At 39.6% G+C, this 26,356-nt stretch overlaps 5 protein-coding genes and 1 long non-coding RNA gene across 13 annotated transcripts; 2 read left to right on the forward strand and 4 right to left on the reverse strand.

Moving 5' to 3' along the window:
- Window positions 1-108: 108 nt before the first annotated feature.
- c6.2 (complement component 6, duplicate 2) lies at window positions 109-8,051 on the reverse strand. Of its 2 annotated transcripts, none has more exons than XM_088392995.1 (18): window positions 7,881-8,051; window positions 7,273-7,437; window positions 7,043-7,199; window positions 6,675-6,819; window positions 5,788-5,929; window positions 5,399-5,537; window positions 4,862-5,035; window positions 4,455-4,698; window positions 3,472-3,591; window positions 3,231-3,397; window positions 2,911-3,136; window positions 2,560-2,728; window positions 2,337-2,448; window positions 1,989-2,121; window positions 1,713-1,907; window positions 1,517-1,604; window positions 1,180-1,424; window positions 109-1,101 (listed from the first exon to the last, which is right to left on the reverse strand). In XM_088392995.1, exons 1-18 carry the CDS (start codon window positions 8,045-8,047, stop codon window positions 920-922), a joined length of 2,970 nt encoding a protein of 989 aa, XP_088249121.1. In that variant the 5' UTR covers window positions 8,048-8,051; the 3' UTR covers window positions 109-919. The 2 variants fall into 2 exon arrangements, with proteins under 2 accessions (XP_088249121.1, XP_088249122.1); XM_088392996.1 differs by having other exon boundaries at window positions 7,273-7,468; window positions 7,881-7,989.
- Window positions 8,052-8,352: 301 nt separating this feature from the next.
- rgs7bpb (regulator of G protein signaling 7 binding protein b) lies at window positions 8,353-12,626 on the reverse strand. Its single transcript, XM_088393011.1, has 6 exons — window positions 12,163-12,626; window positions 11,871-12,043; window positions 10,736-10,866; window positions 10,429-10,567; window positions 10,265-10,335; window positions 8,353-9,665 (listed from the first exon to the last, which is right to left on the reverse strand). Exons 1-6 carry the CDS (start codon window positions 12,283-12,285, stop codon window positions 9,574-9,576), a joined length of 729 nt encoding a protein of 242 aa, XP_088249137.1. The 5' UTR covers window positions 12,286-12,626; the 3' UTR covers window positions 8,353-9,573.
- A 582-nt stretch (window positions 12,627-13,208) lies between these two features.
- Window positions 13,209-18,351, reverse strand: rnf180b (ring finger protein 180b). Of its 7 annotated transcripts, XM_088393002.1 has the most exons (10): window positions 18,273-18,340; window positions 17,830-17,922; window positions 16,356-16,451; window positions 15,930-16,254; window positions 15,576-15,847; window positions 15,391-15,504; window positions 14,925-14,983; window positions 14,752-14,858; window positions 14,447-14,572; window positions 13,209-13,893 (listed from the first exon to the last, which is right to left on the reverse strand). In XM_088393002.1, the coding sequence occupies exons 2-10, from the start codon at window positions 17,878-17,880 to the stop codon at window positions 13,694-13,696; spliced, it is 1,350 nt and encodes a 449-aa protein (XP_088249128.1). In that variant the 5' UTR covers window positions 17,881-17,922; window positions 18,273-18,340; the 3' UTR covers window positions 13,209-13,693. The 7 variants fall into 7 exon arrangements, with proteins under 7 accessions (XP_088249128.1, XP_088249126.1, XP_088249125.1 ...); XM_088393000.1 differs by having other exon boundaries at window positions 14,752-14,983; window positions 18,280-18,351; XM_088392999.1 differs by having other exon boundaries at window positions 14,752-14,983.
- On the forward strand, window positions 17,925-24,612 carry LOC148389964 (uncharacterized). Its single transcript, XR_015861940.1, has 3 exons — window positions 17,925-18,058; window positions 21,351-21,459; window positions 21,577-24,612. It is a non-coding gene; the product is annotated as an uncharacterized LOC148389964 (long non-coding RNA).
- On the forward strand, window positions 18,954-20,759 carry htr1ab (5-hydroxytryptamine (serotonin) receptor 1A b). Its single transcript, XM_088391937.1, has one exon. The coding sequence runs from the start codon at window positions 19,186-19,188 to the stop codon at window positions 20,440-20,442; it is 1,257 nt and encodes a 418-aa protein (XP_088248063.1). The 5' UTR covers window positions 18,954-19,185; the 3' UTR covers window positions 20,443-20,759.
- On the reverse strand, window positions 23,168-25,914 carry LOC148389966 (uncharacterized). Its single transcript, XM_088393012.1, has 3 exons — window positions 25,816-25,914; window positions 24,967-25,321; window positions 23,168-23,913 (listed from the first exon to the last, which is right to left on the reverse strand). The coding sequence occupies exons 2-3, from the start codon at window positions 25,119-25,121 to the stop codon at window positions 23,481-23,483; spliced, it is 588 nt and encodes a 195-aa protein (XP_088249138.1). The 5' UTR covers window positions 25,122-25,321; window positions 25,816-25,914; the 3' UTR covers window positions 23,168-23,480.
- Between the last annotated feature and the right edge of the window lie 442 nt (window positions 25,915-26,356).

A 26,356-nucleotide genomic window follows, 5' to 3' on the forward strand; every position in this document is an offset into this window, starting at 1 on the left:
TACGGGAACTCTTTACAACTGCTGTAGTCTCATGTAAATTATAAAAAATGGCAAGAGTATATTGTTTTGAATAATGACCAAACACTGGCAATAATTTACTTTACGAGGTGGAAATAACCAGTATGTATTTATTGAGTCGAAGAAAATTGCCACTTTTGTTAAAACGACTTATTTCAGTCTCTATCTACTTGCATTATGTCCATGCAAATGTGTAATGTGACTTTTCATGACATTGAAAAGGAATAATAGCAAGCAAAAAGGATTCTGTGGTACATTATTTCATACTGTACTCAAAAATTACCATGACTTGACACTGCATGGTTTATAAAAATATGAAGAAGAAATAGAGTAGTATAACATAACCAGGTAGCCTATGCAAGATCACTTAGTTCACTTTGACAAATTCCAAAAGGCTTTCAAATCTTTGCAATGATCTACATAAATATAGTTAGGTGTGAATTATGTAGCTAATCCATCTTGAATTAAAACAAACAATGCTTTGTGGTCATACTTTGTGGGCTTTTGAAATGATGGCAGATCCTCCAAAGTCATACAACTAGGAGGTTAATTAAGCTTCATGGGCAATGTATTTGTTTAAATCCTCACAGAAAGGTCAAACTATCATCAACCTCAAAAGTATATTATTTGTATTATGTTATATTTAACTTTTGTGGTTGTTTTTTTTTTTTTTTTTGTGGTGCCATAATAACTTTGCACCGAAAAAAGAAATGGGGAAATTCAACAATATTTACCAAGAATGTAAGTGTTGACTTGTTTCGCTTAATTGTAGTCCATATTGGAGGTTCTACATATCGTCATGTCAAAAACAAATCAAAGTGTATTTATATTAACCACTATGTCTTTTAGAGCAGTGGTGGAGTGATGTTTCACAAATGTGTCTGGTCATACATATATTGGCTCATCTGGATTCACAGTCACCTTCATTGAGGATCTCAAATTGATATTTGGCACACTTCAGAGCAGCCATGGAGCAAAGGTTCATGCTCCGAGTCTTCTGGATTCTGGTCAGCATGAGACAAAACTTGTACGTCTCAACTTGGGGACACTCCCGAGCAGCTATGCAATCGCATTTCTTAGACGCTGAAAAGACATTGAGTACAAATGTGAATTTGTTTTTATTCTTTCATTCAGAAAGTGTGTGCATAAAGTCACGCTTACTTGAACAGCTCTCCCATTCATAACACGTGTCAAGATCACATGACTTCTTGACAGAACTCTTTGAGGCAAACTTGGCGCGGAAACTAGCCCATTCCAGTTCAGCCGGATCCACGGTATCGCAAGTACTTTCGCTGACAAAGAAAAGCGGATCGCCATGGCAACGGCCGGTGTGGAAGGAGCAGACGGACATCGGCACAGTGACGTTGATGTCAGTGTTCAAGATACAGAGAGTCTCCGGTTCGGTTCTGGGTGGACGTACACACATATACATTATATACACACACATTACTGTATGTATAATGTAGAAAATGAGATGTTCATTGCCAAAAAAACGTACAGGCAGTTCTCACGCTGTAAACAGACACATTGAGAGCCTTGACGATGCTGACCTGGACCACACTGATTGTCAGGTTCAAAAGGTTCCACTATAAAGTAACAAAAGAAGGCTTTGTTTTTTTTGTGGAAAAGAAACATTACTTCTCAACAATGTTAGACAAAATAGTTTTCTTTGACACATGTAAAACTACATATACCATCAGTGCAGTGCAATCCTGCAGGTAATGGAGGTTCCCAAGTCAGACTGTTGCTGCACCTGAAGAAGCCTCGAGGCAAAGGCATCAAACCCGCCTCAACACAGTTCAAACCCACTGAATCACCCACTTTGTACTCTTCTTTGCTGGGGAACAGCGTCATGTCATCAGGAATATCAGGGGGAAGACATATCTTTCCTAAAAGTAGAGGAGAACGTGCAGTAATGAAGACAGACAGAGTATTATTAAGGCAACTTATTCTAAGAATCGTAAACCCACTGAGGCAGCTTCCTTTTAATTGACTCCATGTCCCGTCAGGCAGACAATTTATGAACTGGAAACCCTCCAGGTCAAATCCTGTGAAGCACTTGAACTCTTCATCCTCTCCAAAATTATAGTACTGCTTTGCTTTCTGGATACAAAACATAGGGTTTAGGTCTTAAACTTAAACTTAAAAAATTATGGTTATCTGCTGTCTCTTAAACTTTAAGAGACAGTGGATAACCATCTTTTATTTTTATTCAATCATAGACTTTATGACCATGCCCCACGCTTTTCAATTCATGAGTGGATGCAGTTTTCAGGTTACAAAAAAATTAAGAGTTGAATGAACAATATTGCCTTTACCCTGAGCAAGCTGTTGACAGGCGGCTTCGGCCTGGGACAACCCTGCACACCGGGAGGAAGCTCATCTCTCCATCCCGTGGTGAAGTCATCATCATTTTCACATGTTTCATGTCTGGACACAAGAACATGAATGAAAAAGTCATACTAATAATGAGTTGTAAAATTACTATCATTTGAAGGAAAGATGATGGTTTGCACTTTTTATCATTTGAACTTTTCCTACTGTTTAAAAAGTGAGATGTGACATGATTCCTCATCCCTGTCAGGACCCTTGCAGGCTTGGCCCCCTCTCAAGGGGGCAGGGTTGTCACACCTCCTTCTACGGTGTCTCTTCATGAAAGCTCCACAGCGACTCCAAGATCCCCAACAGCTCCAGGAACCATCTACTTCCTCTGTGAGATTCAATTCAACCACAACATCTAGAGTCTTGGACTTCAACTTCAGAGTTAGGAAAGCCCTCTAATTCTTCTTCTACTCATTGGAAAGTGTGTCGAAGGAGGTCTTTAAAATATTCTCCAGCTTATGTGTAGGATAATGCATCTGGTCATGTGTATCCTGCTGTTTTATGTAGTACCTGAAGTGTAGTCAGGAGCTCGCTGCTCGCAGTTGGGCCCAAAAGTACCGGTCTGGCAGACACACTTGCACTCTGTTCCAGAGAGAAATGCTCTGCCATTGTTGGGACAGGGAGCACATTTGCAGGTGTCAAACTCTTGCAAGTACTGCAGCAAAGCTTTCTTCAGTTGCCTCCTCTTTGTGGCTGCACAGGGGATCCCACGCACAAGATCTACAATTGGCTCCACCTGGATAACCACAAGTTGTTCTTTTGTTTTGTCAACTTATTTTCTTTCAATTAAATTCAATACATTCCATGCATTTGAGTCTTTTCAACTTAACCTTGAAATCGACCACAGCTGGATTATCAAGGACAGATTTAGCCCAGTTTTTGTAGGAATGTTGATCAGGAGCAGGGCCTTGCCTGTCCCAGGCCAGAGATGCTGCCTCTCTGGTTCGTCCGCCTCTTACTGCTGAGTAAGACTTCTCTGCAGCCTGAATGTATGAGCCTGGCCCAGAGAAAAAAAAGCAAATTTATGCCAACAATTACTCTTATACTTATTGTTGTGGTGTGGTATTGAACCTTGATATTTTTGACTCATTTTGCTGTCAGAACACATCGGTAGAGCCCTCGGTTGAGCCAGGACGATTGCCCATTTGGTCTCATGGCCCAGACAGCCTTTGACATGCTCCTCTGTTTCACCTGTTAGAGAGACATTGCATGTATTAGTATTTTTCAAATTAAGTAGACATTCCTTGGCAAATAAAGATTGATCCTGATTCTGATTGTTACGGGTGTAACATTTGATCTAAAACGCAAATACGTAGTTTTGATCATGCCAAGAAGACGTTTCAGCACAAAAGATCGCCAGTGTTCTGCACAATCATTTCAAAGAATAATGCTGTTTTGATTGAGTGCATTATAGTATATTGCTTTATAAAGCAATTTACAGTCTTCTCTCGTGTAGAATTGCAATCATACGATACTGAAAATGAAACCATTTACGTACATGTTTTGCAAACTTTTGTGCAAGAGTGCATATGGGAAGGTACCATCCCTGTTGAATTGATCAAATATACCTTATTATAAAATATTTCATCTTATTGTCGATTCATATTAGCCACAATTAATGCATGTCTACTCTATATTGGGCATGAAACTAATTCTTGCTTATTTATTTATGTGCATTTTAGACAAATTTCTTGTGACAGGTAAATGAAGCTTCATGAAGCAATTGTGAGTTTTTGTTTTACTCTTCTAGATGGTACTCTTGGTTTAAAGATAAATGTTAGTGCAATGGAAATGTATTGAATTTCATCTGCTTCTCAAAAGAGTGACAGCTAGAGGAGTCAAAAATATATCACAAGTGCTTTATGAAGCTTCATTTGTCCAATATCCAGGTTATGACAGAGAACACAAGTGTGCAATAATCTTTAGACACAGCAGCCTTTTAACACAATAGGGTGCCAAAAGGTTCAAGAAGAGCTACAAGTTAATCGACCAACTTTAATTACTATTTTAACCTGAGGTATGATTTTGTTTGCTGTGCTCTCGGCTTATGGTACCTGAACTGGTTAGCTCCTCTCGTTTGTACTGGTAGAGCAGGTCATAGATGCCTCCTAGTGTTCCTGAGCTGTAGTAGTGTGTTCCAAAGCGTTGAAAGATGTTTCTGTAGAGGGCGTAGTTGTATTCAAGAGGAAGAGCATGGAGGAACTTAAGGAAAGGCCCAGATAAGACCAAATCGCTTGGGTCCCGCACTTTGAATGTGGAAATGGGCAGAATCTGGTGCACCCGGAAAAAAGTGGAATCCTAACACGAGAAAAGATTAGGTTTACTATACAGGTATGTCAACTTGAGAGCATCAGTTGACTTCAGCAAAAAGATATGAGTGGAATTTATAATAGCGGAGTTAGGTGGTCGCGTCATTCTGATGCTAAATATTTGCATTTGCATTTATTTTTTGCTCACTCACAGTTTTCTTTGAAGCCTCAAATGCATCCTTTGATTTCATATGTGACGTCAAAAAAGGGAAAATACAAAAGATCTTTTTGTCTCTCTCCTCTTCAGTGGAAATGGAGGTCTTCACATCAATGGACTCAGAGTGCACAGGGGTGGGAGCTGCGGTGAAGTCTTCGATCACACCAACCTTTATGACCACAATAACAATGAGAATTCATGTCCATTGGATTTTTTTTCAGAGAGGATACTAAAATGATTTATTTTCTTTTTGCCTTATAACCCATTTCATTCTGAGCAGGACTTTAGACTATCCGTGTATAAAAATTGCACTTAACACATAATAAACATTTGACACAAAAGATATAAAGAAAACAGGCAATATACACTGACAATTAAGTGTCCAGTTGGTTAAATAAAAATGCAAAGTATATTTTTATTATCATTATTGTTATTATTATAAAAATTTCCAATGATGACTTACTATGGTAAATACAATGAAACCCATTACATCCGTTCCAATGCATTTGGACAGGACTGTAGTTTACGTTACCTTAATTTCAAAGCTCTCAAAGTTGTGAGGTATCCGATGATAAAGCAGTGTGCTTTGAGGCCTCTTGATGATGCAATTTCCTCCCATAAACATGTTGTCCAGGACTGCCCCCCGCGCCTCATTTGCCAATGCATCAAACCTACAAACCAATATATCAGTGAGTTGGTAAATCTGGAAAGGTTTGAATTAAATATCCAGCTTTTTTCCACCTACCCCAACCAAGAGGGTTAAAATAATTCAGTATTTAATGAAAGTAATGTTTTGGAATGTGAGAGCAATGCAAGTTACTGTGTTCAACTGATATTCAAGCATTTTATGGGACACAACAGGAAGGAATGCAAGAACAAGTCCCAGTAATCGGAGTAGTGATGCTTTGACCTTTATCTTACCCATTCCCCACCAAGTCAGCACCAGGAGCCACTCTCTTATCAGCTGGACATACAACTTTGAAGTCATCACAGTCCCTTTCATCAGAGTTATCGTCACAGTCGTTTTGTTTGTTGCAAGTTAGTGTGGCGTTAATGCAACGTCCTGAATCAGAAAGGGGAGAATTAAGAAGCAAAGTGACCAAAATTCTGTTAATAAAAGGGTTGCAATGGTTTTATAATTTTATTCTGTTTTTACTTTCCAGTTAGTTTTGTTGTTTTTATAGAGTGGGTTACTTCATTTTTATTCATTCATTCATTTTATTCCTTTTCCCCCAAACCATTTGCTTTAATTTATTTTTTTTGATCAGTTTTAGTTTCACTTTTAGCTAAGCAACTTTTTATCTGTACAGCAAACAATGATACAGAAATAAAAATTTAAACTAAACCCTGAAAGCACAAATAAGAAAGGGAGTGATGTTCACTATAATTTTAGTTATTTTAGTTTTCGTTTTTTTAAAGCACTGATTTTTATTTTTTTTATTTAACAAAAATTTGGTTTCAATTTTGGTTTTGTTATTCCCTTCATTTTGGTCAGCTATTTTTTCAACTATTAAAAAACATGTTCACTATAATTTTAGTTATTTTGTTTCATGTTTTTTAAAGGACTTATTTGTATTTAATTTATTTAACAAAAATGTTTCAATTTTGGTTTTGTTATTTCGTTCATATTTGTCAACTATTATAATATTGGTTAATACAAGACACAATAATTTAAATACAATACAGCAATTCAAAACAAGCAGACAATACAATCATTATGAAATGTTGTTGTTGTTATTTCGATTACTCAAGTGGAGGATACTGTTTAAATAAACCTGCAATCCCAACAGAAAGCGCACTGCCTTTACCATTGTCACATTTAAAGTTGTCTCTGCAGTCGACTGGTGCCAACTTGCACTCTGTGGCAGGATAACATGGCCTCTCCTCCATCAGTTCCACACTGCATGGTTCACCACCAAACTGGGATGGTGTCTGGATAGCCCTGGTCCGTAACTATGACACCATGAATAAAAAAAACAATCACGCTAGCAGCAATATACAGTATTTGTTGGAAAGAGAGAAACAATTACAAGAATAGTTATTGATATATTTTATTTCTTATATGCTCACGCAATCCGTCCAATGTATGTGATTGATTCGTATGAATTGAAATTATTATAAAAGTGAAATGTACTAAGTGCAAAGAGTCTTGTACTGGTTTTGCAATGTGTCTTGCCTGTTTCTTGGCACAGGATGAGCAGTCAGACCAGGGCCCAAACTCTGTCAGCAGGCAATTTATGGGACAAGCCTGCACATTACAAGCCCTTCTGTCATGTTTCTCACACAGCTGATGACAGCTGCTCTTCCAGTAGTAATCATCATATTGAAATGTTCTATTAAATGGATATGAACAAAACAAATATTTTTCATCAGAATCCATGGTCCAACAATTTTGACTTGTTTTACCTATGTCTGCTCTGTGTGCCCTGGTTGCATGTTCGGGAACAAGAAGACCAAGAGCCCCATGGGTAGCGATCACAGAAACAAGATAGACCGGTAGTTATCAGACTGAGGAGATGGAGGAGCAGAAACAAACTTGTGGAGTCCATCAGGAAGGTTGCCAGAAAGACCCTGAAGGAGATGAAGAAAGGTTGGACCCCCCCTACACACACACACACACATAAATATAACATTTTCTCACGATTTTCTGAAATGCTATTTTAAAAATCTATCGAGAGCATCAACAATAATGATAACTATTCCTAACTACTAAATATTGAAATATATCAAATATCATGAAGCTCTAATATTTGGAATTCCTCAATGAATTGAATAGAACCAATAATGATGGCAGACATATACAAATTATACAACAATCGATATTACTTTATTTGCTGCTAAATGAATTAAAAACAGTTGCATTGAGCTATTAACTATAATTATTAATGTAATTATATAATTATAATGAACTATAATTTTCCACTTCATGTGTCTGCATGCATTGTTCAAAGAGAATGTTTTAATGTTATGCAGGAACAACACAAAACAGAAATTGATTAAATAATGTGACTCACCACAGACAGTGTTGCCTTCTTAGCCAATATCTGTTGAGTTTGGGATGTTGTCTGCACTGCAGGCAGAACTGAATGTGAACTGAAGTCTGTGTTGACAGGTATTTATAAATAAAACTTGCCTCTGGAATTACTCCAGAAAGCCTTGGATCAACCTTTCTGTGCAGCATTCCCAGAAACTTGCAAACAGGCGCAAATTTTTTGACAACAAAATTCTGAACACGAAGTAACATAAACCATTTGTCCCGCCTCACCCCAAAATTACGGGAAGTTAAACGCTGAGGAGTTTCCCATTTGCAAGATATGCTCCAGATGTGTTGTGTTCAATCTTGATGCTTTCATATTCAAAGATAAGAAAACATTTTCCCCCTGAAATTTCACAATCTTGCACTCCTTCCAAACTCAATATTTATGACAAGAGTTACACAAATTCTTAAAAGTGCAAAATAAATAAATAAATAAATAAACAACCCCCTGCCTGGATAGAAAACTTTATTCACATTATAAAATTAAGCTGTACATACATAGCAGTTGCTTGTCTACATAGAAGGACACTAACTACACAATACATGCCGTGATAGAAAAAATACACAAGAAAAGAAAAGTTCCACATAAATACAAACTTTACAAATGACCATACAATACATTGCATTTACATTCAATGGAGAAACAACCAGTATAACAGATCAATGTTATGAGTGAATTTTGTCTTGAGCTGGAATTGTGTTCAGCCTATTTTGAGGCTGGGAGCCGAGCCGTTCCCCTTCCCAAAAGTTGTAAAGCTGAAAAAGACATTGTTTGGCATGCTATTTATCAAAACAACTCCAGGGTCTACTCATGTCCACTAGTGGCGTAGGGCAATGATCAATTCCCTCATGCATAATAGAAAACTATCATGACGCACTTAAATCTCCATTCATGAATACTGACAATTAGAATATAAACTTAGAGAAGCTCAGATGAGGCCAGTTTTGTCTTAAATTGGGGTGGCTGGGAAATGTTATTTTATTTCACTAGATCACTGATCTTCAACGACTGATTGAAAGGAAAACAGTGAGATGATCTCACTGAGATCATTCAAATTAAATATCATGCTAGTAAATCTTGCAGTTTGAGACATGTCATAGTCGACTGAAAAGCACCGAGCAACCAGTACAGCCATGCATCAACACTATAAGGGTGAAATCAAAGACGGACAACATCTACAAAGAAAAACATTGAGACATATCAAATATTATCTGCAATTCCCATTCAGCCTCTCTAAAACCAAACACATAATCGGAACCAGTTGTGTGTATGCAACATAACACCAATACGCTATTTTGTCCACAGTGTGTACCTACTGTGAAGCAAACACTGTGCTGTTAAACACTGTGTATTGTGACACACATTATGACAGGATATAAGCACAGCGAGAAAACCAAAACAATGATAATGCTTGTGCATAGCCCAAATATATACAATTTAATTCAATATACTGTATATGTTGAAAACTCAGTGATAACCTCCTAGAAATAGAACTAAAGGCTAAGAGGCTGATGGAATCTAAATAGTACAGTTTGTGGAAAGAAATAGCCACTAATCGTTAAATGCTCGAGGAATGTCCACTGACCAGGGACCAGCAGTTTACTTTAGAAGGATAAAAGAATAACCAAACGTTTTGATGTACAGTACATGATGAATTGAGTTCAGACTGTTAACCGGATACCATGCAGCAGAGTCCAGGGAAGCGTCTCTTCCTTTGGCGGACCAGCGGATGTGGAGTCAGATTCAACAAGCTGCTGTCGTCTGTGACACACAATGCTCACGTTCAAACATTACACGACAGTGATACTGTACAAGATCCAAAATCCATAATTTTGTTTTCTTAAATGTTCAGTGAATTGCAAATGTGAGTAGTTGTTCCTCTACCATGGAGATAAAAAACAGTATTTATTCATTCATTTATTTATTGAAAATGTGCGATTAACTTTTTTTTTTTTCACATTGTGATCTATAACCTGTACAACTGAAAAATTTCACAAGGGTAAGTAAAATGAAACAATTGAGATATTGTGGTTGTACAAGTGTGCACACCCTTTTGTAACTTGTGGAATGTGGCTGCATTCTGAGTAAACCAATTACATTTAAACCCATGTTAAATGGGAAGAATGGCAGTAATGGTTGATTGTGGCAAAGTACTGTAGCTTGTGTATATTTTATCTGATGCTCTAAAATAGTCTTTTGAGATGTATCAGGAGCCACCATCAGACTTTCACAAGGCTGAACTACGATATTTATATGGTACAACAATCACCATATAATACATAAAATACATGGTAGTTTGAAATTTCTACTGGAATTGTTAAAATAGTAATCGTAAAATTCTAATTTTAGTTGTTACACACCTTGATTTTTCAGTGGCAAAGGCATCGTGTCCCTGAGTTTGCTGAGCAGATTTCTCATCTCCTGCATATCTCTGCCAAATCAAATAAAACCCCTTTCAGCATTTTTTTTCTCTCATTTTGTCCTACTAATCAACCAGTTTAGTCTCTCTGAAAAGTCAGCATACCTCTCTATGTTTTCAATATGGACTCCCACCAGCCACGGATCATGAGGGTAGTCAATGGGTGAGGAGGAGCGATCCTCGAGGATGGGAACATCAGAACTTTCGTCCACCCTGAAATCCATCTTCGGCTCTGAGTCGGTTCCTTGAGTGCCAAACACAAAATGATCAATGAATACTATTTTAACTGTTTATCTTAGTTCCTGAAATTGGTTTATAGTATAAGTGCACAGTTCTACTTTTGTGAGTTTGTATTATGGGACATCATCTGCCTTGTGATGTGATGTCGCTGTGTGCTATATAGTACTGGTACTTTTTCTGTGAAGCTGCAGCACCCCCAGCAGGCACATGGACTTTAGCATCTCCGTGATGAACATCTCCAGGCAACACTGCAGCTGGATGAAGAGCCGACATATCTCTGGGTGGATCTCTCCATCCTCTCGACTGCATCAGCAGGTGACAAGAGAAAAGTGGGAATTCATGACGGGCATGCAGTCGGTGAAACACGGGATGTGAAAACTAATCTCTAAAAAATAACAATTTAAACTCAGTAATAATCCTCAAGTGGAAAATTCTTGTACAGATAATATACGTAGAATATGGCTTGGTGTAAATCAATAAAAGAGAACATTACTTGATCTTGACTGACATTCATGAGGCTGTGACCTCTGGCTTATACATGTGTATGTAGAGTATGATGATTCATTAGGTGAACAAATGCAATGGATGTGAAATTTGAATACAAAACACATGGCCTATTTTGCGGCCAACAGTTGACACTAATCAGGGACTACTTGAATATGTTGGGAGTGTGTGTGTCCTAAGAGAAACTCAAAAGATCAACTCTGATTCACCCAACGATTTGATGTGTTCAGGGGTCTCATCATAGGACAGAATTCTCTACAATGATATCACTATTGGGTAATATGTTAATTAAAGGTTGGCTGGGGCAGCTCAACACTTCAAATGTTGACTCTAGGCCTCTTGTGTGGATTTCATCAAACAATTTGGACAATCTTAAATAAAGAAAAATGTCTCGAAACGAGTTCTCGATTATTAAAATATAAGGCAATTCATCTGATCATCGATTTGTTGATTCATTTTAACACCGCCACTGGTGACCATTCCATTTATACTTTTCATTCAAAAATTTTGGGATTGGCTTTAGTTTACCTGTGTGACCTTAACAAGGCCAAGTATTATTAAAAATGGATGGATATCCATGGGTTGATAGTAGTTACACTTTTAAATGACACAAATAAAAACATATATAATATGCCAATAGGCTCCTCGGCATACCACTATGCCACCCAAAATACATATTATAGTCATTCTGCAGTTTCATTTTGTGTCTACAAAACGAGGATAACCGTGCCATAATAACAAACGCAAATACCGTCTTTGTGTTTTTAAATGGAGAAGTTAGGGATGTGACGCCCCTTGCTTACCCAGACACAGCAATCAGGGCGAGGTCTTGGTGCGCAGTCCGAGCCATGGAGCATCCTTTAGCTCGCGTGTAGTGCATTTGAGCCCGCAGAGATGGGCAGTCGGCTGACATCTCACCGACAGAAATGACCTGTTCTCTGTACAGCGCCACCAGGGTGTTGAATTCCTGCACAGTCTGAACCAAATAATCGGTTTGACGTTTTCCTCGCAGGCTGTTTACGTGCTTTGTGTTTTGCAAACGAATGGCAACAATGCACCCGCACACCCTGAAATCAGCCCCAGCGAGAAACTCACCATCCTGCTGCCGTCCACGGTGCTCTCCCGTTGCTCCAAATCCGTCTGCGCCCCTCTCGTGATGGGCAAGACACTGCCTGCAGATCTGGGGCGCTTTTTCCGCCCGCACGGTGCAGAACTCATGCATGCAGAGAGCGCCCGTCTTCCTCTGGAGATTTGCTGTGTCCTCTCAGCAGAGCACAAAGACGACACCGGTTCGGATACCGCAGAGAAGCGCAGTTAACGTTTGGAACCCCGGTTGAGGCGAATAGATTGGCTCCGGATGAGCACAGCGTCGAGGGGCGGAAGGACCGCCAGCAGCTCCCTCTGCATCCCCCAGCCGAGGAGAGTCACCTTCAGCCGCTCGTGAAGGCCGGGGGGGAGGCTCCGACGTCTTCCGCCGCACGCTCACGTGTGAGGAGGGAAACAAGTCGTCACCCTACCGCCTGACAATGTTAACCCATTATATACCACACAGACGGAGGAAACCCGAATCCGTGCCTATTTTTGCAGTCTACCTTACAATACAGTAATCCCTTGTTTATCGCGGATAATTGGTTCCAAAAACCACCCGCGATAAGTGAAATACGCGAAGTACGGTAACCAACAAGAAGTACTGGGCAGGCTATCGAGTTAGCGAAAGGATGCTAATTCGCGATCGTGCTAAAACGCCAAAACGTACTTCTAAAGGAATGTAAATGAACATTTGGAGCAATACTTCATTGCCCTAAACGTTAGACACGTTTCCTCAATTCAGAAGTTTTATTTTGACTTTGAAATGTTTTTTTAATTTGGAAAATAAAACTGTGATGTTGTGAAGCTGCGGTAAACGAAACGCGAAGTAGCGAGGGATCACTGTACATGAGTTTGGCTTTTTTTTCTATTGGTTTTAGATTCTCCAATATTAGTACCATCCTAATTAATTTCAGTAAGTCAAATCACTTGGGCCCAAGTGCATTTAAATGTACTACATTTAGTACAATTTTAGGTGTATACGTAGCCATCTGTGATGTCATTTTTAGTCAAAAACCGGCCCATGAGATGGATAAAAAAAATTACTGCTTAACTCATATTCCAGAAATATTTTATTAATCAGAATGCTGTGTTTGAACTAGTTCTGCACGAAGTGAAGGTGGTTTTGAAGTACCCACTTTTCAGTGGTTGACTACATGATGCACAAGTGGAGATCAATCTTGCTCTATTTTACACACATCCACATTAACTCCACCCATGCACACTTAGACTGCAATATTGGCTAGGCTATATTGCAGAATTGCATTTTTGTTTGTGCTTTTGATTACCAATTTCTAACCATCTCTCACTGTTAATTTAGTCTGATTTGTCTTAAAATAACAACAACAAATGTGAAACCACTCAAATGTAAAATTTATATACATTTCCAGACCATATTTTTGAGAAATATAAACACAAAAACAAACAGGTTAACTTATGGCTGGATTCAGCCATGCAGTTAAGCAGAATAAAAACGTTCCTTAATAAAGAAAATAGAGCAGTAAAGTTTCTTGTAAACTATTGAATTCTCTTCCACGTGTTAAATACACAGGTAATACATGGACATGGCGAGGAACAGGAAAGTCAGCATCCAGATAGCTGGGTAAGGGGTGCATACCATGGCCAGTCCGATATCAAAAAAACAGCCGCACACGTCTGAGAGGTGGAAAGTCTGCAGCGTGAAGCCGACGTGGGCGAAGTGCCAAGTTGTGTGAGCCCTCTCGGCATTCCTCCTATATCCTGAAAGGAAAGAGATCAAATGACAATGGGGCACCCAAAGTGATTCACCAGCCCAGCTCAGCGTTGAACCCAAGACCTTCTTGTGACAATTCCTTTTTAGTCCTTGTCTTATCTTACACCCTTCAGCATCAGTGTGTGCATTAGGGTAAGAACGACTGCATGCTACATTTCACAAAGTTGCCTTGATATTTGCTCTTCGTGACCTGGCCTGAACTTTTACCTCATTTAATACATCACGGCGAGATGTGATAATCTATTTGATCGCTCTGAAGAGGAAAATCATGGCTACGACAAATTTCTGTCGATATAATTTTTGTGTTTGGCAACCTTTACTGAGCATATACTGAGGACATATTTTACATAAGAAAATCTCACCACCAATTTTCATGGGTAAATCATCATCCACTCGCAGAACCTACAACTTTCAAAATTGTGAGGCAGATGTTCTAACCACTAGTCCGCCCAAACACTAATTGGATTGTTTTGATGCTTATAAAAAAGCAGGGTTACTATTAATATCAAATAAACGTGTGTGACAGGATTTGAGACCCACCCCACCAGTTACAGAAGGCTTTGCGGCAGCTGGGCAGAGGCCATTTAACACATGAGGCATTTTGGAAGTACTGCTTGCGAGCGCGGTACACTCTCGGGAAAGAAGATTCTGCTTTCTGGCTGAGCTCTGAAAAAGAAGGAAGTGGTGCCTTAACTTACGAGTCAAATTTGACTTTCGACCAAGCTACTAAGTCAAATCACACGCATGTCCTATCCAGTTCCACAATGAAGACTGACGCATGTACACATTCTTAAAAATATTCAATTACCTTCTTCAAATAAATTCTGGTTCTGGACAATGTTTACCTGTGTGAAATTTAGTATGCGAGATGAGGGCTCGGCATAGAGGGCAAGGCGTGTTTTCCTCTCGGTTCTTCGCGAGCTTGCGCAGACACGGCTCGCAGAAGACGTGGCTGCAGGGTTGGCAGCTGTAAGGATGGAAGTAGATGTCGAGACACACGGCACAGGTAAGGCCTTGCCTGTCTTCCTCCTTCTCTGCTTCTTCACCGTTGAGCATCAAATCATTCAAATTACTGGCCTAGACACAAACAATACAGTACTCAGTATAGGATATGTTTGTATCAATTAATTAGTTATTCTTTAAAATAGGCTTGAAAAATAATTAAATTACATTTAAATGACACAGATAGTTTAGATATCTTTAAAAATATAATTAAAAGTCAAATTGATCTTTTTACTGTTATCTTATTGTTTCACCATTTTGAATGGAAAAGCGAATTCTCAAAATGAATTAAGCCATTTTACGGCTGGACTTTTAAAACAAGTCCAAAATCTGACTAGTAAAATAGTAAACCACAAAACCCTGTTTTTGCCCAGGAATTGCAAAATAAGGACCCAATTAAGAAAATCTACCAATAAAAAATGCCAGTAAAACTCAAGTAAAAATATTGCAACATGTAACATCAGTGTGGACTTTCCCCTCACCTGCTTCTGTAGCCATTTTTCCCGGCGCCGCTGTTTCCTTCGCTGGCTCTTAAGGTGGTTCTTCTCTCTCTTACTTTGTCTGTGTAAGGATGTGGACGCCAGAGAGGATCCAGGCTGCATATGATTGCACAAATAATATTACCAAATACGCTCCAATTTATATTTGACAATATATTGTAACATACCACTATCTCCTCTTCCTGCTCGGCTGAACTATTAGAAAAGGGCGTTCTTCTGAGGGACAGTGAAATATCCTCGTGGGCATTAGTTGCAGATGACCCTTCATTTTCCTCAGTTTGCACCATCTGACATTCCTGAGGCGCCTGTATCTGACATTCCAGAGGCGCCTGTCTTAGTGCGGAGACAGATGAGTTGCTAGTAACAGCACTGAAAGTGGCGTCATCATCTTTGGTCATGGGACACAAGACAGGGGACAGCATAGACCCATCTGGAGAGTCTTTTACAAACCAGAGTCAAATAGAAGCATTCCTCAAAAGTGTACTAAAAAAAGATGGAATTAATAAATTTTGCATTCTTACCTTCAGACATTACTTGTGAGGATACACCGAGGTCAGGGAGGGGCATGTGATCAACAGTGTTGAGCTGTAAACGATTACTTTTGTTAAATTCCAAGCTCTCGTATATATACTGAGAGCCCTCTGTCATTTGCGGCCTCTTGTCTGGCCTCGACCATCTTGGCTGGACTTGGAAAAGGCTCTGCTTGTGGTCGTGGTCGACACGACATTTGCTGAGGTGGATTGTGGCGTCTCGGCCGCAAGGACACTGACTGCAACGGATGAAGTTGAAGCCTCCCAGACGAGCCCCACAGTTATGACACTCCAGCCTCCCTGCAGTCCACTGCGCCTAAAAAGAAAGCGTCAGGTTGCAGAAACACAACTTTAAGTTAGCTCTCCACGAACGTCACTTAAAAATCATTCATTCTCTAGATAACTTGTGCACTGTACCAAGTGCAATGAGTTCCGTATCCACTCTGGAAGCATGTCAACATTCATGTGCCAAATGGTGCAAGCCACCTCTGAACTTTCATCTGTGACCCCAACCTGCAAACATACAATAGACAGGACATTTTCAACATGATTTGATTTGTTTATTTCGGAGAGTACATAAACAACATACTTATTACAAATTCATTTCACATTTGTTTGACATGACTTGTCGAAAAGGGAGGAGGAATATATTTTGCTTATCTAGTCCCGTCCCTGATTACAACCAAGGTATCACTACCAGACACACAATTTAAATTTCTACAGCGCAACCTATATACCACCATATACCATAAAGAGGAAAGTGAGCAACAAAAGAAAAAACATAGCTTTGTCTAGTATAATGTGATTTGAATGCAGCTGCAACAAATTCACTGGAAGTTTGAATAAACAGTTGAAAACAAAGAACAAGCATTTGACTAATATGACATATGATTTGAATACAGCAATACCTATATTTACTGGAGGTTTGACCAAGGTAACATTTGTTTTCAATGCAGCAATGGCGAATAGACGTTTGCATCAATTTGTTTTGTATACGGCCATGAGGTTATTTTGTTATAACCCGTTTTAACAGTTTGATTTCATACAACAGTACAGTTCATTTATTTTGAGATTTGGAGTCACAATCTCGAAAGCACACCGGGCACGGTCCACAACCGCAGGCAGCACCCGCCTACCGATCGCACAACTAAGTTTCCCCCGTGATGATTTTCCATTGTCTTGTTGATCTTTTTGTTGAGCTCAGACAGACCTGACCCCATGTTTGTAATTGTTAGCATTATTTTTAATTGCTGGAACACACTTGATTAACTCTAAGTTGTCCAAACAATACACTCTGCAATTACAGATGCTATTATCAATCATGACACCAACATTTATTTAATTATATGTATGATGTTGGCATATTCCCGTGGTAATGTACTCTTGGGCAAGACACCGAACGTCGAACTACTAAGTGCCAAGTTGCAGTGGATACGTGCATGTGTGTCGTACTGGGGTTCTGATAAGGCAGGGGTGTCAAACTCGTTTTTTTCGCTGGCCGCAATGCAGTCATAGCTTCTTTCGGAGGGCCGTTATGACTGTCAACCCAAATAAATGTATGAGCAGCTCATATTATATACAATAAAAGCTACAAAACAAACTGACAAATAACTAATTTTCAAAACAGAGTAGTAACTGGTAAAAAAAGTTTAAAAAAAAGATATTATTAAAAGAGAAGACAATTTGCAATTCAAGTAATGACACACGAATTTGATGCACAATTTGTCTTCGCGGGCCACATAAAATGATGTGGCGGGCTGTATCTGGCCCCCGGGCCTTGAGTTTGACACAAGTGATAAGGCAAGTGAAAGACAAATATTTGATGGAAACCTTAGGACTGACTAAATTACTATTCTCAGAAAACAAATCATGCGATGATAATGCGAGTCACCTCTTGCAAACATTCGATGACAACTTTCCGGCACATCCTACAGCGAAGCATTGCTGTCTTTAATCGGTTCGGAGCCAACCTTTTACGTCAGTGCTGAAAAACAACAGTAAACATTTGCAAATGAAGACACATTAAAGACTTTACAATTCCGGTTACAGGCTCCATCTAAATGATGATCGCAACTTCCCAACTCAGGCTAAAATTGACAGTCCTTCATAAGAAACTCTGGGTAGGAGAACGTCAAATGTTTCCTTACGCACAACAATGTTGACGTTTGAAGACTTTGCTAAAGCATGATTAATTACACACCTCTGCATTACCCAAGTATCATGAGGAGAAAGGCAATATCCTCAAACTTGGTTCCATAATATAACATGTTGACGCATAAAAACTTGTCCTCGGTCTAATCTGAGTTTAAAATAAAGATATTGAATCTAAAATACCTTTTACCTCGGAAAGAAACACTACTCGCCCGGAGGACTTCTTGTTTAAGAGCTGAGGTACTACGGCAGGCCGGATAGGACAAAATATAAATTCTGTTCAGTTTTTGCCGATACGTATACAATACAAAAAACATTGACAGTAATTTCCGTAAGGTATCCAAAAGAGGACATTAAGATATACTTTTTATGGGTAATGATGAATGCGAAGGGCCACTCATTTAAAGTACACTTTTGAAATTTAATAAAATTACCTTGAAATGTCCATTCTTCATTTACCTTATGAACCGCTTATCCTCAAACTATAAGATACATTTATATGTGAAGATACTCAACTTGTTAACGATATCTAACCATGCCTACCAACAACTAATAAACAAGGTCGGAAACAAATGAATATCAAGAACAATAAATTAACTGCAAAGTTTTACATTTTTATATTGATCACTTACATTCCCAGGAAATTACCCTGACGGACGGACGGACAGACAGACAGAGATCCATGTAATATTAGACTCACATTTTGTGTATACTGAATGTTTGCACGGATTAATGATTAAATTTGTAAATCTTAGATTTACATACATACCTTTAGCATATTGTTTTTGAGTCAAATAATTAAAAAACAAAAATCTGCAGTATGTGTACGTGTGCAACCAAATAGGCAGTGAATAGCTTGGGGAAAGCAAAGCAAAAATTATGAGTGTTTACGTTAATAGTATATCCACAAAAGCAGCGACACACTGCTGGGGTACAAGCTTCCTCCCTGCACCCTCACCCACAGTGACGCACCGGTATAAATAAGGACCATCTCTCTAAACCGTGAGCCTCAAACAGTAGTAGTCCGCTATGTGCTCTTCAAAGTGGAACAGAGCGCTCTGTGCCAACGAGGAGCATCTCTAATTGTCAAGCCGGCATGGAGGACGCAAACAACACGACAATCTTGTCTCAATTCAACCTCCCTTTAAACAAAACCACCAAAGCAGCCAAAGAGGATGAGGTGAGGTTGAGTTACCAAATCCTCACCTCCTTACTCCTTTGTGCGCTCATCCTGTGCGCAATATTTGGGAACGCGTGTGTGGTGGCTGCCATCGCCCTGGAGCGCTCTTTGCAGAATGTGGCCAACTATTTGATCGGTTCTCTTGCTGTCACCGACTTAATGGTGTCGGTGCTGGTTCTGCCCATGGCGGCACTATATCAGGTTTTAAACAGGTGGACTTTGGGACAAATTCCGTGTGACATCTTCATCTCGTTGGATGTTTTATGCTGCACCTCGTCCATATTGCACCTGTGCGCCATCGCTCTGGACCGATACTGGGCCATTACCGAGCCCATAGACTACATGAAGAAGAGGACACCTCGGAGAGCAGCGATTTTGATTAGCGTCACTTGGCTGGTTGGGTTCTCCATCTCGGTGCCGCCTATGTTGATCATGCGCTCCCAGCCGAACAGCGTGGAGGAATACAGGAAGAACCCAAAGCAATGTAAGATCAGGCAAGACGTCTGGTACACCATTTACTCCACGTTTGGTGCTTTCTACATCCCTCTCATGCTCATGCTGGTTCTCTACGGGCGGATATTTAAAGCAGCCAGGTTCCGCATCAGACGGACCGTGCGTAAAAGCGAAAAAAAGAAAGTGGCTGACTCCTGCTCGGCTATATCCCCCGCTCTCTTCCACAAAAAGACACCCAGAGAAGCGCAGACGAAAAGCTGGAAAAGAAGCGTAGAACCGCGGCCGACGGTGGCGTGCGTCAACGGCGCAGTGAAGCACGCCGAGGACGGAGAATCTCTGGAGATCATCGAGGTTCACAGCAGCCTCAAAGACAACCTCCCGCTTCCAAACACTCCGAGCCCCATGCCGTTGTTCGAGAGCAGGCACGAGAAGGCGACCGAGGCCAAGAGGAAGATTGCCCTGGCTCGGGAGCGCAAAACAGTCAAGACGCTGGGCATCATTATGGGGACCTTCATCCTTTGCTGGCTACCATTCTTTATCGTCGCCCTGGTCATGCCGTTCTGCCAGGAGTCGTGTTACATGCCCCGCTGGCTGGAGGATGTGATCAACTGGCTGGGCTACTCCAACTCGCTGCTCAATCCCATCATTTATGCCTACTTCAACAAAGACTTTCAGGGAGCTTTTAAGAAAATCATCAAGTGTCATTTCTGCAGACCATGAATTTCTTTTAATAGCACCATCCTGACAGGAGCTGCCCTGAATTTACTCAGCTGTACTGATCCTGACAAAAACTCACATTGACTTCGAATCAACCATCATCATGCAGTGTTAAATATTACCTGAGGTATGTGCATTGATAAACCTTCATGGTCATCATCTTGTTCTGTAATGCTCAATAAAGATACACTCTATAATCAACAAATCACCATTTTTAAATTCTGTGTCTAAAAAGTGAGACTGAACGTATCCACATACTTATGAAAACTTGTTGATGTCTTCTGGGTTCATCTGTGAGACTTGAATTAAACAGTTGGCATTAAAAACAATGACGTTTTGTCGTTCCTTAAGAGCCTCACTTTGTTAAATATTTTAGATATAATCCCATCAGGTAATTTACTGCCAGGCAAATGACAAGATCAACTATACTTTGAGGTTATTTACTGCTGAATATAGTCATTCAACCCCCTATTATATAAATATATAATTGTATATATCATATTTCAGGCGTCCATGAGATTTGTTTCACTTATTTCCTGACACGGTAATTTATTATAACACCACGGTTTGAAAAGAAAAATGGGTTTAAAAATTTGTATTTGAAGCTTTCTCATTTTTAACATCCCCATGGATATATATATATATATATATATATATATATATATATATATATATATATATATATATATATATATATATATACAAGTAACATGATTGATGTGGGGCCTCATGGCACAGGAGTTATGTGTGCATGGATTGTAGAAACAATGGCACATATATTTTCTTTTTTTTGTTTGTTGTCACATACATCACCAGTGCACCCCAAAAGATCTTCAGGGTCAGGGTGTGTCTCCAATGCCCTTTCTCTGTCTCTCTCAATCTCATAACAAACAATATATCTTGAAAGGCAGACGGATGCTGGAGAGGTGGTTGCCATAGCAACATATGGGAGATGCAAACTCCGGGAGCCGAAGGGGCAATTACCTGATCAAAGGCCTGGTACAACACAAGCATACAGAGGTGTATTTGAGTGGCCCACAGCTGGCAGCCATCACGTACAATAAACAAGTCTATTATCTTCTATTATTTCCTATTATTTTCTAATATTTTCTATTCTTTCATTTGTTTTTCATGCAGAGAAGCAATGCCTGTGCTGAAAGATGTAATCCAGCCTTTGGCAGAAACAAGTTTTCATGTAATTCCTGTGTTTTGCAACTTTTATACATCATTGATGAAAGATGAAAACGGAGAGCATCACTAAAACGACATAAAAGGAAACCAAATATATCTTTGCTATGTAGCTATTCTTGGGACAGGGACAGGCAAACCAACTAAAAGCAATTGCTACAACTGGGGTCTGTGTTGTTGCCAACCAAGTGACGTTTTTGCTATTTTCAGTGACTTTTTTGACCTCTTTAGCAACTCCCAAAAAAAGCACCAGAAAGCAACGTAAATGACAGCAGTGGCGCTAATATAAGCAACATTTTGCTTTCCTATACAATTCGCCTGATTTTAGTGCACCCAAATCTACAGTTTTATGGATCGTGGTTATTGGATGTGATTTATGTCAGTGTCTGTGTGCTCGCCCCTCCTTTCCTGTGTCTACTCTCAATCGATGTACTAATCACAGTCACCTGCCTCTCGTTACCTGTCGCGTATATAAGTCCTGTCTGCGTGTCACACCCCTGTCGGATTGTCCTCGTCTCGTCTGTCGTGGTCGTGCCTGTCTTTATCTTGTCTTTTTGTTCAGTTAGTCTTGTCACTAGTTGAGCTTCTTATAGTCTGTCTTTGAGTTCTCCAATAAACCCTGGTCCAAGGTGCATTTAGTCACCCTGCTCCATTTCGCTCCGTGACAATGTAAGTCATCATAAGTCATTGGAACTTCTTCAGACAAATTCATGTCTAGTGTAAAGGAAGGTGGAACAAATGCGACAATGGAATTGCTTCTAAATTTTGTTCAAATTTGTCGTTGAAAAATTTATGATGGTGATTGCTTAGTAAGAGCTGATTGTGTAACAGTGTGATTTTGTTTTCATGTCATAGTAAATATGTATTTCCTGACCTCTTGGAAAAGAGGTTTTTGCTCTCAGTGAGTTACTCATGTGGCCCCCTTTGCAACGTTAACTGGCCATTGATGCCTCAGATTGACCTGAACCGATGGGAAGAAAACACATTTTTCTGTAGTGTGTGGTCCCTTTTAATATGATGACTGTTGTATATTTGTTTTGTTATAATCTAAGAGTCAATGGCACCATTTTTACTTTGACTCACCAGTAAGTCTTTATCGTCTCTTCCAACTATACTCTTGTTTACACATTCAAATTTTGTTTCTTTGTGCTGTCTTGATCGACAAAGTGATCAACGCTAATTGCGTAGTATTTGCATCCCAGAGTTTGAAAGGATTGTTGGGAATAACAATAATTGCCATTTGCTTTCGCCAAATGTTTGGAAATGAAAGGAGTAAAGATTGCTTTCTGACAATCAAGGAGTTCAAAGAAAAGAAATTATAAATCATGCATTGTCGACGAAAATGCACTTTCCAAGATCTTGTTAATATTAGGGTGGTACGTATGTAGAGGTTAGATTTATATATCACTTTCCAAAAGAGCCAACAATAAATAATGAGGATAGTTTTATGTTATTTGACAATATTTTAGCAGCACCTTATTAGATAGGCAAGAAGAGCCGTTTTCAGTTTTAGTAATCAACAGAAATTTTGTAAGAAAACTTGTAAGGGAACCATTTTATTTGCGCACTCAAATATTAGTTACACAAAAACTTAAGTGTTTAAAAAGGAAGACACTAAAGCACACATGCATAATGTAAACATGCACAAATACATCCACTTCAAAGTTTGAGTAGAATAGCAAGCATTGTATTTTTTTTTTCCCCACAGGATTTTGTCTTCTGTGGCTATAAAGAGCCACTGTTTGATCACAATACACTTCAGAGAGAGTAATACAGTAATATAATTACTTGAAGCAACTATTGTTTAATATGGAAAAAAAAAGAAGGAAATCAGACTTCATAATACGCTCAGGTCAGAGAGACGAGTGTTCGAAAAGGATGACCTTTGAATGGCTGGATAGGCTGGACAGCCTGGAGGGCCTGTAAGCTCCAATACGAGAGTACACATCGACATCTGAGCAAGCACCCCATGATAGGTGGGGGCTCGGTGCGGCGGTGTGCCTCAGAGGAGGAGTCAGTGGAGGGAGCGTCTTCTGGAGGGAAGGTACTGCAGCATGGCCAGGTGCTGGGGGCAGTGGCATTGAGGCTGGAGGGCACACTGGAAGAGGTGGCAATGGGGTGGTGGCGACAGGTGTTGCTATGGCGACAGTTTGCACAGGTGGAATGGTGTGCGGTACGTTGCCATTGGACAGCTTCTCATATGATGACGGGTGTTTGAAGGTGTAGGTGCCTGTATGGTAGAAGCTGTAATACTCCAGAGCATGTCTTGCACTTGCCATTCTCAGCCTGTGGAACATCACAAAAGTCAATGTGGCCCCTTGGACACAATATTAAGTAAAACAATGGTGTATCTAAAATTCTAAAATTGATAATACCGTACTAGCATGGAGAGACTCCACCCTTTTAGTGTCTTAAATTTATGCCGTCTTAAGTTCTTATTTCATTTTCATTCAAAGGAAAAAAGTGGATGATGGTAGTCAACAAATATGTGCCGATAATATTATTTTGATACACTGCACCCAGTTTGTAATGCCAACTTTTGGATTGTAATACAATTTATGCCGTTTTAAGTTTAAACGTAATCAGGAGTTGTGAGTTTAGTTCCCGCTCTGTAAATGTGAATGTGTTTTTGTTGATTTGGTCTTGAATGGAGTTTTAGTTTTGTTACGTTTTCCATTCATTCTGTAGCATGTTGCATCACTCATCTTTGTACCCACCTACTCTCATTAGCCCGGTCCGGTTACCGACCAATGAGGTCACTAAGGTACTCGTGTCTTTTTCAGGTGTTCCTCATGGTCTCATCACATTGCTTGTATTTAGATCCTTGGTGTCTTGTCGATTGCTTATGTTTCTGCTGTTGTCAAACACATATATACTTGTTGCTTTTTGTTAAGAGTTAATATACAGACTTGTTGAAAATGGTTAATCTTGTATTTTGACCTCTCTACACTTTTTTTCATGGTGAATAAATACTTTGAAATTGAAATTCCTGGTTTTGGTTTTGTATCTTTGCTTCTCTGCATTTGGGTACTCCAAAAACAATTTGTGAATGATTATCTGAATTAATGTACAACCCAGGTTGTCGTCCACATTTTGCCCAAAGTCAGCTTCTATAATATAGAAGTACAACAATCATTTCGAATCTATACGATTGTTGAAACTTTTAAAAACGGTCTTAAGACATTTATTTTTTTTAAAAAAAAAAAGCTTTTTCTGTAGCACTTTGATTCTGTTTAAATGTAAAGTGCATTATAAATATAATTTATTATTGTTATTTTACTCATTCCAGTCCAGACAAAAGCAGAAATTCACATTTGGCAGTGAAGATTTTATACACACCTATGTCGAGTTTGTAAGAGTCTGTACAAAAGCATCAAGATGACGGCTCCAGCTAGAGTCACTAGAAGCATCACCACTCTGGCATCCAAACTCCAGCAGGATTTGCCAGCTGCTTCAGATGAGCTAAAGGTGCCGGGGGGCTGTGCTGTCACCATCGCTTGTTTGGCTCTGACAACTGCTTTGACTGGGGTTGGCTGGCTGGTGGTCAGCAAAGCTGTGTCTTAAGGTAGGGAGGGATCTTGGGAGAAGTGCTGTTGGCGAGCTCAACTCTATCCTGCATCACTACCAGGTTTCATCAGCAGTCAACAAACTCAGTTATAAAACATCCTGTCCACAACGGTTAGCTTCAAATAGCCTGTAAAATTAAATGTAATAACAAAAAAAATGTTGTGGTTATCTTTGAACTATAGGTCTCACCACGAATGCTTTATCCTTTAGATCACAGGTGTCAAACTCAAGGCCCGAGGGCCAGAAACGGCGTGACACATCATTCTATGTGGCCCGCGAAGACAAATTGTGCATCAAATTCCTGTCATTACTCGAATTGCAAATTGTCTTCACTTTTAATGATATCCATTTTTTTTTAATATTTGACCAGTTTTTACTCGTCTGATTTGAAAATGAGTTATTTGTCCGTTTGTTTTGTAGCTTTTGCTGTACATAATATGAGGTCCTCATACATTTATTTGGGTTGACAGTCATAATGGCCCTCCGAAAGAAGCTATGACTACAATGCGGCCCGCGAAAAAAAAAGTTTGACACCCCTGCTTTAGATAACCAGGGAAATTAAATTATGAGAGATGTGATTTTAAAAAATGTTGGTCGGAAAAGTACAAAAACTCAGCTTACCCTAAAGACGACGAGTGCCCTGGCCATGTGGTTGTGCAGCTTTCCAGTACTAAATGCAAAATTCCAGGCACATACAATTGGAGGGAAGCTAGTAAAAACAACAGGAAACAGTGTACTTCCTTGAAGGAGTGCTGTGATGACTTCCTATCGCCATGGTTACAGGAAACTAGTCAAGGATGTCTTTTTTTCTCCCCTTTTTCACCTTTGTGTGTCTAAATGAGCTATAAAATGAACACGCCTTTATGTAACGCCTTTAAGAGTCACATTGATGTATTTTAAATAGTCTCTGGTCCAGTACAATAATTGTCATCCAAAATAAAGTAGGATCAATGTTGTAAGATAAATGCAGATGTAGAAATTTTTATTTCATTTGAATCAGGGGACAGCATGCCAGATGCAGATGTCACACACACACACGCGCGCACGCGCACACGCACAGACGCACAAACACACACACACACACACGTCTGACCTTTGTGATGCCGCTTTATCTGGACCAAAGACCAAAACTAAACATATGTTCATTCAAAGAGGAAATAAA

This window comes from Syngnathus floridae, chromosome 12 (genome assembly GCF_059516105.1).
Source record: "Syngnathus floridae isolate MCC-2025c chromosome 12, RoL_Sflo_1.0, whole genome shotgun sequence".
Lineage (NCBI taxonomy): Eukaryota > Metazoa > Chordata > Actinopteri > Syngnathiformes > Syngnathidae > Syngnathus > Syngnathus floridae.

Excerpts from the sequence above, each read along its gene's own strand:
- c6.2 (XM_088392995.1), bottom strand. The coding sequence starts at position 8,047 with ATGCTGCACAGAAAGGTTGATCCAAGGCTTTCTGGAGTAATTCCAGAG. Across the intron at positions 3,592-4,454 it reads AGAGGAGCTAACCAGTTCAG|GTGAAACAGAGGAGCATGTC; the intron begins GTACCATAAGCC and ends TCTCTCTAACAG. Across the intron at positions 3,398-3,471 it reads AATGAGTCAAAAATATCAAG|GCTCATACATTCAGGCTGCA; the intron begins GTTCAATACCAC and ends TCTCTGGGCCAG.
- rgs7bpb (XM_088393011.1), bottom strand. The coding sequence starts at position 12,285 with ATGAGTTCTGCACCGTGCGGGCGGAAAAAGCGCCCCAGATCTGCAGGC. Across the intron at positions 10,867-11,870 it reads GCCCTGATTGCTGTGTCTGG|TCGAGAGGATGGAGAGATCC; the intron begins GTAAGCAAGGGG and ends CTGCTGATGCAG. Across the intron at positions 10,336-10,428 it reads CATATTGAAAACATAGAGAG|AGATATGCAGGAGATGAGAA; the intron begins GTATGCTGACTT and ends TTGATTTGGCAG.
- rnf180b (XM_088393000.1), bottom strand. The coding sequence starts at position 17,880 with ATGCTTCGCTGTAGGATGTGCCGGAAAGTTGTCATCGAATGTTTGCAA. Across the intron at positions 15,848-15,929 it reads CTCACAAGTAATGTCTGAAG|ACTCTCCAGATGGGTCTATG; the intron begins GTAAGAATGCAA and ends GGTTTGTAAAAG. Across the intron at positions 13,894-14,446 it reads AGCCTTCTGTAACTGGTGGG|GATATAGGAGGAATGCCGAG; the intron begins GTGGGTCTCAAA and ends CTTTCCTTTCAG.
- htr1ab (XM_088391937.1), top strand. The coding sequence starts at position 19,186 with ATGGAGGACGCAAACAACACGACAATCTTGTCTCAATTCAACCTCCCT.
- LOC148389966 (XM_088393012.1), bottom strand. The coding sequence starts at position 25,121 with ATGGTGACAGCACAGCCCCCCGGCACCTTTAGCTCATCTGAAGCAGCT. Across the intron at positions 23,914-24,966 it reads CTCTTACAAACTCGACATAG|GCTGAGAATGGCAAGTGCAA; the intron begins GTGTGTATAAAA and ends GATGTTCCACAG.